This window comes from Canis lupus, chromosome 31, assembly GCF_003254725.2.
Source record: "Canis lupus dingo isolate Sandy chromosome 31, ASM325472v2, whole genome shotgun sequence".
NCBI lineage: Eukaryota > Metazoa > Chordata > Mammalia > Carnivora > Canidae > Canis > Canis lupus.
The window spans coordinates 17,898,879-17,909,426 of record NC_064273.1 but is presented as its reverse complement, the minus strand read 5'-3'; the positions used below and the strand labels follow the sequence as shown (position 1 = coordinate 17,909,426).

The 10,548-nt window shown below is 31.4% G+C and overlaps 1 protein-coding gene across 1 annotated transcript in view; it reads right to left on the bottom strand.

Annotated features, from left to right (window-relative positions):
* Nucleotides 1–4,657: 4,657 nt before the first annotated feature.
* The window catches only part of NCAM2 (neural cell adhesion molecule 2), a 515,217-nt gene continuing 509,326 nt past the window's right edge, over nucleotides 4,658–10,548 (bottom strand). The window contains exon 18 of the mRNA XM_025449670.3: nucleotides 4,658–10,122. Within this exon, the coding sequence (XP_025305455.1) occupies nucleotides 10,011–10,122 (112 nt within the window). The 3' untranslated portion in view covers nucleotides 4,658–10,010. The remainder of the gene's footprint in view (nucleotides 10,123–10,548) is intronic.

The window sequence follows — 10,548 nt, the reverse complement described above, 5'->3', positions numbered from 1 at the left end:
AACCAAGAATTGATGGCTAACTGACTGGAACACCAAGGCACCCTGGGTTGGGTTTTTAATTTAATTTTATTTTTTAAATCACCAACTTCCTTGTATTTTTTTGTGGCAACAGTGGGAAACTGATACAGCTCAGATAAGTGAGACACAAAGTATAACTGCAAGTGAGTTACTACTGTAACAAAATCTGAAACTTCTGTCTTTAGCTTTGTGACTGGATAGGAGCTAGAGGACTGAATAGGGTAAGGAGACCATGAAGTCCACTAGAACAGTTACTATCAGATACCAGAGACAAAGCTACCTTTTATACTGGCAGAACAATCAGGTAACAATCAGGCAGAACAATTAGGTAGGTAACAGTTAGGTAACAAACTGTTACCTGTGATAAATTGGGAAACAGAAAATGTAACTAATGAGTTCGTAAATCTGACTAAGGAGATATCCAGGCAACATACTGAAAGTGGTATCTATCTTCTTTTTTTTTTTTTTTTTTCCCTCTCAGGTATGATAAGATCTTTCAAGAGAAAGATTTGCTAACAAGACAGATACTCAAATTTTAAGCAGAATTAAGAGGAACAATTTTTAATCCAAGACTTGTTCTCTCCATCCCCACACTTATAGCTGTCAAAAGTTTCACAAAGCAATAAATGGCATAAGGATAAATATCAAATTAAGCTATTGTCAGTAAAACATAATCTTGAGGTCAAAAATCACAAGGGTTTCCTTTGTTTTGGGTCACATAGAATTTAAGGAATTGCTTAAGACACTTAAGGAAGTGTTTTGTAGACTTTCTTAATTAGACAAATGGGCTTTAAAGAATCTTAAGAGCATTATTCAATGGCTCATTTTGCAGCCCAACACAGAGAAGACACTGCCTTAAAAAGATTTGAGAGTGTGGATTTTGTCAAATGTAATGGTTATAATTTGATACGTAAAAACAACAACAACAACAACTTAAATAAATAAATAAATAAATAAAACAACCATAACAAAGAAAAACAAAAACACCCCTCAGTTTCTAAAGGAGTTGTATTAGTGGAACACCTGGGTAACTCAGCGGTTGTGTTTGCCTTCAGCTCAGGGTGTGATCTTGGAGTCCCGGGATCAAGTCCCACATGAGGCTCCCTGCAGGGATCCTGCTTCTCCCTCTGCCTGTGTCTCTGCCTCTCTCTCTCTGTGTCTCTCATGAATAAATAAATGGAATCTTAAAAAATATATATATAAGATAAAATAAAAGAGTTGTATTAGCTTGAACTTAAGAGGACTCGGTTTAAACGGAAATAGATTTGTAAGTACTAGATATATTTGGCCAGGTAGCAAGACAAGAAATTTACTTAGCTACACACACCATTTTCCACAGAAAAGAAGTATACCTCAAAGAGTTTTCCTAGGAGCCACTGGGAGCAACAGATTTAGTAATGACTGGCACAAATTCAAACCAAAGTTAAAATGCTCTCTGTTGGAAGCAAGGGGGAACTGGTGATGTTTGATTGGCTGGATTTCAAATTTTCTGTAGACGTGGTAATTGTTGAATTCCTTAATTTCCTCCCTTTTTATCTTAAATGGCAATGTCTAGTGCTTTTTTTTTTTTTCTGCTTATATCTTACAATTAATTATCTGTAGGGTTTCCCTGGGGCAGTTATATTGTCTTTTTAGTGCCTCTGTACTGGAAAGTTCCACCCAAGTTATAATAACCAAGGAGCCTTATTGACATTTCAAAGTTATTGAGTTGATTAAAGTCTGAAATTGAAGCTCAAGTCTCTTAAACTAATGAAATAAGACTTTGGAAATCTTGGGAAACGGATAAGTACACATTGCATGTAGAAAAGATGTGAAACATTAGGGGACAGAAAGAGAATGTTTCCATACTTAGGAGTGTTGCTCAAATATGTCATGCTCTTGTTACATTATGCTCACACATTGACTATATGTTATTCACTACTTGGATATCTCAAGTGTGATGCAAGTCTTGGTAAGTATATACACAATGAGGCTTCCATTTGTAGGATTTCTTCCTAGAAACCAGTAGCAATATAAGTGAACTTGGCTACACCATATGGAGGAAAATAATTGCCAATCCGAGTCAAATTAACATATGGTCATGAAAAATAATATATTGTTGATGTTTTAAGCCATTATATTTTGGCTTGATTTATATTTAACAAAAGATAATTAAAACAGAAGTAAAAGAAATAATGAAATGGAAAGCCATACTTTCAGCTTTTAATGACTCAAATTTAACCTATTAATAGATAATTTAATAAATTAGTAAACAATTGACTTATTTATGGTCAGTCTCTAAAGAATGTGAAGTAGCTGTCTAGCACAACTTAATTAGAATCAGTATTAAAAAATGGCAGATATAGAGATAATCATGGCTATCTTATTGTTATTTTCTGTGGTAGACACTGCATAAAGAATTTTATTAATAATATCTCAATAAATCTTTACATCAACTCTTGGAGATGATTATTATCTAACCACATTTTATAGATGATGGAATCAAGATTTAATTTTTTACATAAATTGTTTAAGCTTAGAGCTTGCAATAGGTTGTAGAATTGGACTGTGAGCCCAAGTATATTCTAATTCTAATACTTAGATTCTTATCTGTTTCCTATTATTACTTTAGTAATCTCAGTTCTATCCCCACTGCAACTTTGTGAGACATTCTTTCCTCATCTTTTTTTCTGGTGAGAAAAGATATGGGTCTCTTGGTTCCTGACTTAATGAAAATTTTATGCTTTCCAGGGGTTGTTTTCATTAGAATGGTTAGGGGAGCTTCACACGGTCAGACATGGTGACCAAGTTTCCCCAACCTCTACTGAGTGATCTCTCGCATATGGTTCATCCTCTTTTTTTTTTTTTTTTTTTTAAGATTTTATTATTTATTTATTTATTCATGAGAGACACAGACAGAGCGAGAGAGAGGCAGAGACACAGGCCAAGGGAGAAGCAGGCTCCATGCAGGGAGCCCGATGTGGGAGTCGATCCCGGGACTCCAGGATCAGGCCCTGGGCTGAAGGCGGTGCTAAACCACTAGAGCCACCCAGGCTGCCCTGGTCCATCCTCTTTAATTAGAAGGAACATTACCACTTCCGTTTACAACCCTCTACTTATAAAATGATTCTTCCAAGAAAGTTTGTAATTGCTTGACTTTTCCATTGTGAGTGGATTGATTTTAGCTATCATTCTTTCCTCTATATATCTCAGTCTTGCCAGGTCAGTTCTAGACATTGATCATGCTTTTGTTATGACAGATAAAGGAAGATAAAGGGATCTGCAGAGGAATGTGAAAATTCAAGGTGAAAGAAGAGATGTTGATATTAGTTGAATCATCAGGTTAGTCTTTTTTCCCCAAATCTTAATATCTTAATACTAGAAACCTCTGCCTTTATAGCCTGCTAGATTAATAAAATGACAAAGTAAATTAAATTTTGATTAAATTTAATATTATTCTAGTATAATAGCACAGTTGCCTCCTCCCTGCATCCCCCACCCCCAAATTCTGACTCTGGCAAATGACTTAAGTTATCCAGGAAAGTGAAAATATCCAAATGCATGCATTTTATTTTGGTGAACAAAGTTATGCCAAGGATAAGAACATATATAAGACCCTTCACATAAAACAGAAAACATTTATGATTGAGAACATTCTAACTTGTGTGTTGAAAATGCATTTAGAAAAAGTAATTAAATTTAAAAAGAAATTTAAAGTGCTGACTCCATATATGACATGATTCTTAGGAGACATACATTCATTACCTATATTACAAATAAAGAGGATTATAGTAGGTGATAGCTTAGATTAAAAAGAAATAGAAGAAGTTCTCTAAAATATTAACAGAGTTACCTGATGCATTTTTATCATATATCAGAGACTTTGTTTCAGCCTCTTTCTCATGGTATATTTTGTATTTTATTATAACTGTTCTTTTAATGAAATACAGGGTAACTGACAGAACAAGCACCATATATAAAGTTTTTTTCATTCTTGACCAACTATTAATATTATTTTTACTCTACATATGTATGTACTTTGTGGTATTTGTAAGGCTTATATTGAGAATTGTTCCCTTGTGAAAATTTGGTATTTGCTTTCCTTTCTTTAATTTTTTTTTTCATTTTAAGAATAAGTTGAACTTTACACTGGTTAAAAAATGAAAACACCTTATAAAAGCATGTGAAGAATGACTGGCTTCTCTTATAACTTGTGAAGTCCTGCTTGAACATAATCTATATAATAATGAGAAGTAAAATTTCAACATGAACTAGAAGTTTTTACTTCTAGATTGTCACCCAAATGTGTCTCCAATCCACTCGCTCTCAAATTTCTGTGTGCATTAGGTTACTAGAAAGGCTTGTTAAAATACAAATTCCTGTAGCCCTTCCCAGATTCTTCTAATTTAGGGGGTCTGGGGTGAGGTCCAGAAACTTATATTCATTTCTAACAAACTCCCAAGTGCTAATGCTGCTGGTTTGATTTTAAGTACTGTTCTTACCAACCGTTTATTATCAAAATATTGTGATTCAGCATAGGGCAAAATGGCAGAAAGTATTCCTTTTTTTTAATGTATAGAGATAAATTTGGAAATTCTTTAAAAATGAAAATATCTGAAAAAAAAGAAATGTCAAGTCATAAGCTCACTCAATGCAGAGATGTTATTCAAAATAAACATAAATGCAACACTTTATTAAAGTAAAAGTATCTTTACTATTAATATACAAATGGTGAAGAGTGACAATTTTGATATACTGTAAGCCATACTTTCAATGTCTCTCATAAATACAAAACTTCAACATTTGCAGTATAATTTTTACAGTTTAGACATATATATACAGCATTTCATAGGGACATACTATATTGAAACAATAAGAAAACTTCGTGGTAGCTAACTTAAGAATATAGAATTTGAATGGATATATACGTTAAAGAAAAGTATGTTTTTATGCATACTGAACACAGCATAGAATTCATACACCAAAAGGGAACAAAAAGGTTTTCTAATTTTATTTGTAAGAAGTTCACATATTCCTAACACAGTTTAGAGGCAAAAATGCTAAACCATGAACATTCCTTTAAGAATTGGAACAAATATGTTTTTTCTTAACAGTACCATTTTATATAATGCATATTGTTTTTGAAATAAATCCTATCTGCAAAATTGAATATTAGGTTATTAGGTTCTAAGTTAACTTTTTTCTCTGGATCTAATTGAGTCTTCTCTTTGCACCAGTATAATTGGCCTTAATTTTTATCTAAGTGGTGTTCCTAGTCCCTGGTCCAGCACTTCTCACACTTACATCCTTCCAATCTATCCTAAATATAGGAATTCAGTTTGCCTTTCTTGATTCTTTCAGTTTTTTGTTTCTTTAGTCTCCCATGCCTGGTTGTGATTTGAAATGCTCCAAGCCATTGCATGGCTTATTTTTTCCCAAAGAAGGCTAAAACCAGATGCTACTTTTAGTGTATTATATGTTTTTATTTTAGATTAAAAAAAATGGCAATGTTAAATTTATATAAGCAGTTTTTATATTAATAATTATGAACGTCCATGGCCAAAAACCTGAAAATTATATTAAAAAAACTAAAGTGGTGGTACCAGCTAAGGTATTTAAGTTATTGATAAAATTTTATAGTGAATAATGAGCTATTTTTAAGAACGTTAAATGTGTTATCAAACAAATATTAAACATTATATATATTATAAAAATCTCAGAGGGGAAATAATCTGCATTCTCATATAGTGTTGTTAAAAGAATGCATCTACATAGGTAAATGCATTTTTAAAAAAGGAGATTTGGAAAGACCTGGAAGGAAAAATTGTATGTGTTCAGCGAGTACTACGTCTAGGCTCTTTTTATAAGCTTCCCGTTTACACATATCATTGTTTCATCTCAGAACATGATTAAATGCATGAGTAGAAAGCTTTCTTGAAAGATTTTCACTTCAGGACTGAAGTACTTCATTTCTGTGACCTTACATAGTTTAATTTTAGTATACCCTAATACTTCCATGTGCCATTTCAGTGTGAGAGACAATGTAATGATGCTTCAAAGGATTAACACAAAGATGCAAATCTTTCCTCTCTAAATATAAATAATGCAAACAATTCATTTAAAAAATATTTTCCCTTACTCATAAAGTTTGTTGAGTAAACATTCTGGATATGATTATGAGGAAGAACTCCATGAGCAACTGACATTGAGCACTTACATTATTCTTCATGAAAAAGAACATTGCAACTTTAATAAGTAATTGTAATATGCTATTCCAATATTTCTTAAGAAATGGAGATTATTCTTTCTATTATATCTCTTGTAGATATTTTTATCAGTGGTTAGATTATCAATAATAAAGGATGATGTATGAACCCCAAATAAATGTACAAGATAATGTAGACCCAAGTGACACTAAAATAATTTACCCTATCCTAAAATATCATGTTGTCTTTGTCTTACAAGTGGTAGAACTCAATTTTAACAATATCTAGAATGTATTTATTATCTAGAACAATAGTGTAGACAAAATGAAATATATTTTACATGTGCATTAAAGGAATTGCTTTGTTATAAATGAAATAAGTTGCACAGTATTATTTATTATATTTAGATTTTGTATTCAAAGTAAAATAATTTAAATTGAGCTTATTCACTAAATGTAAATAAGACAGTACCACTTAAGTGTCACAGATATGAACAAAATTAATCAATAAAGATTGCAGTTGATTTTTTCCTTTAATAAAGCAGAATATCATGCTAATCCAAAGGCACAAATACATCTTAATTATTTAAAATAAGAAGCATAAAATAAAAGTCTGATTATAAAGTTACAATTAATTGTTGGCACTCAAATAAATAATTTGATTAATAAAATCCTATTTATATAAACGTTTAAACCAAAGACTCAGATTCATGTAAACTTTGCTGGATCAAATCATCTTTGAAAAAATGTATAACTATTAATATTAAAAATAAGGGAAAACTAGAGAAACATTACATTAATGTTAGCATTAGCATCAAAAGAATGGCAATAAATCAATCAACAAAAATAACAAATCTATAGAAATCACAATTCTTAAGTTCTTTTGCAGATCATTGTAAAATATGTTGACACATTAATTTATGCCAGTTTTAAAAACAGAATGTGTCAAAATGCTGATATTACTGTTCCTTCCTATATGTTGTTGAATATAGATTGTCATTGCCTAATTGCACATTACCTATCAAGAAATATCAATATTTTTAGTTACTTTTTTCTTCTTTGTTTAAATTAGCATAGGGTTCTGATTATTTAACCCACTTATATTCAGTCAAATCTTTTGACATTTTATATTAATATTTAAGAGCACTCTCAGACAGTAAAAATAACATTTATACAGTTATATGGCATGTTTGGAATAAGAATGAAAATAAGAACAGATTATTTCAGTTTTACTCATATTTTACAATTTACTACAGGCATCTCTTGTTTGGAAACTTTTAAAAATAGAGCAAGTTGGAGCATTCCATTGAAACATTATTATTATTATTATTATTATTATTATTATTATTTTTCATCACAGTATTGCCTTGCTCCTGCATGGCATAGATTTCAAGGACAAGAGATAAGGACCACTCAGACAATTGAAACAGTGCACTTGAAACGGTTTGTCTACAATTAGTTTCAAATTATCTGCTAACCTCAGATCATTACTCCACATTAGTGGCAAGAAATTTAACAGCATATATATGTATATGTATATATATATAATATATATATATATAAAAGAAATATTTAAGTAAATTGCTTTACATGGAAAGTCCAAAGAAATGAGAGAGACAAACTTTCAAACTGAGGAAACACAAAAATATTTGTTCTTTATTATGATTTCTCTGCTCTTGAAATATAGCACAAATATAATAATAGTAAACATGCTAAACTGGTTTCTCAGTTTTTCTAATTCTTTCACCATTATCAGTTTAAAACCAGCCCTATCCAGGAAAAGTTAGCATTCATGGCTATTGCTTCATGGACATTTTACTAAGCCTGTTTACTTTGCACAAATAAATTCAAGTACTTTGACTAGTTACAGCACATTGGTACAAAAGGGGGAAAAAAACGTCAAATAAAGCAAAGAGGTGATCAAACCAACATAAATAGATAGCAACAGTCAAGTCTATCAAAAGACCAGGTGGATAATTTCTACTCAAATTCCTAGGGAGGCACAGCATTTCTTCAGAATATGTCAGAAAAAAATATCAAGGGGGATATTCCTGCACTATAATCCTGTGAATTATGAAAATGATGCTGGAGTTTAGTCCACAAACATGCAGACGGACACATTCTGTCCTGCTAATAACTAAAGTTCTGTGAAATTAGTTGTCTCTCCTTGTCTGACAGTTTCAAGCACTTTGTAGAGAAAAGTGCTCATGAGTAGCATTAATATTGCATTTGATGTATTCATCAAGTTATCTCTACAGAGAGACATGCGAAGCAGGTTGCTCTGCACTGTTAAAACTCTTTTTCACTGTTCTGTTGGTATGCACTTCCCAACCAGCCAATATTTGAGCTATAATACCACCTGAAACACTAAAGATTATGAATGTAATGGGGCCTAAAGAAACCTTTGGCTCTCTAGGATAACAAATAATCTAAAACCTGCTCCCAACTGGTATGTATATTTATAAACATAAATACATTTATTTTACCTCACATATGAATGAAAATCACATTTCAGTCTTTTACCTCTGGGAGCTTGCATAGCTTGGAAGTTAATAAGTGTTTTATTCTGGTTTAGGCCCTATCAAGTAACATTAGAAAGTTTGTGTTGAACAGCCAAGGAATCTCTTCAACCAAAGTTATTTATCAAAATTTTAAAATGACTTCTAGCTACAATATCAAGAAGAAAAACAGAGTGGCAATTCAATTGTTTATCACTGACATTTTTATGGCATGTGTAAATGTTGATTTCTTCTTAATTTAACCACTAAGGATCTTAATTTCCAGTAGCCAATTACATTTAATGATTGACCTATAACATTGGGAAAATGAATTTTTAAACAATGATTATCTAAAACAATGGTCCAAAAGCATATCCGAGGATACGAGTTGAAGTATTTCAACACTAAGGACTTATTTTTTGATAAAATTATTTAAAAAGTAAAAGATAATCACATATTTATAAATATATCAAGACAACATTGATATTGTTACCATTTCAATTTACTTTATTTGAAGCTGAGGGCAGAAATCATATTTTCACTTGCAATACATTTATTATTTTGTGTAATCCATTGTGAGTGATTATGGCATATATAAAGAGAGATTTACGGAATCTTTCTAATCTAATTTTACACACAACTAATATTCGTTCAAATGGGTAACAATTTTGATCTGGCACTTTAGTCTACCAAAAATGAACATTGAAATAGCACTGTAATTATAACTTAAAAAGAATTTTCCAGTTTCTCTCAACTTATCTGCTAAAGATACTGGCTCCTTCAAGCCCATGTTCCCTGAAATTCTCCTGATAAAAAGTGTAACCTTTATTAACTGTTTTCATCTTAAACTGAAATCTACTTTAATCATCTATTTGCCCAAGATAGAATGAAAAACATGCAGGGCTTTCTTACACATTTAGCTCACAAAGTTTTTCTTTCCTTTTGTTTTTTCTTAAACCCCTGTTGGTTGGAGAGGTCATTGAATGAAATATATGTTTCTTAAGAAACAGAGCACTTTAGATGTATAATAAATTGCAGTACTTCAATCACAGAATCAAATTGATACCCAAGAGTTGATGCCAGTCAGGTCTCTCTACTGAAATTCATAACAAAATGAACAACAACAATAACAACAACAACAAAAGGTAATGGACCATGGGTAGGAATATTTGATCATATGTATATGTGTACAAGCTATTCCAAGCTAGAAGTTTCCCAAGAAATTAAGGTCAATGGAATAGTTTTGGTCATAGGGTCACTGCAATCCAAATGCTCTTTGTAGCATTGCCCAAGCCTCTGTGATCTTGGTGTTATGCTTTGCTGTCGTCTTCTTTTGATTGGATGATGTCATTAGAAACCTTAATTTCTATAGTTTCTTGATTTAAGACTTCTTTTCCATTTTCTTCTTTTAAAGGCAATTTTCTGGAAGGAAATATAAAAGTAATGAAGTTCATTTTCTAAGGTAATTAATGTGGTATTCTTTAATGCTTACATTATTGCTTTATAGAAGGCAATGCCCGCACTTATTAGAATGAAAAAAAATCAGATTTGTTAAAATTGATAGAAAAATAATTAAATAATTAGCTAATATTGTCCATTGTAAATGTGTGATATAGCACAGAACAATTAATGAGACATTTGAGGTATTTGTAGATTTACATGCACCAAATCGTTCACTATAGGGTGGCTTAGAATTGATAAACAGTCATTAGTATGAAAAATGTAATTGTTTGGAATTTAAACAAGCCAGTATTTTTATATATCAAATAGGTGAGTTACTAGTACATACATTTTTTCAAATAAAAACAGTTTAAAAATAAAACAAAAACTGTTAAAAGTTGCTGCCAT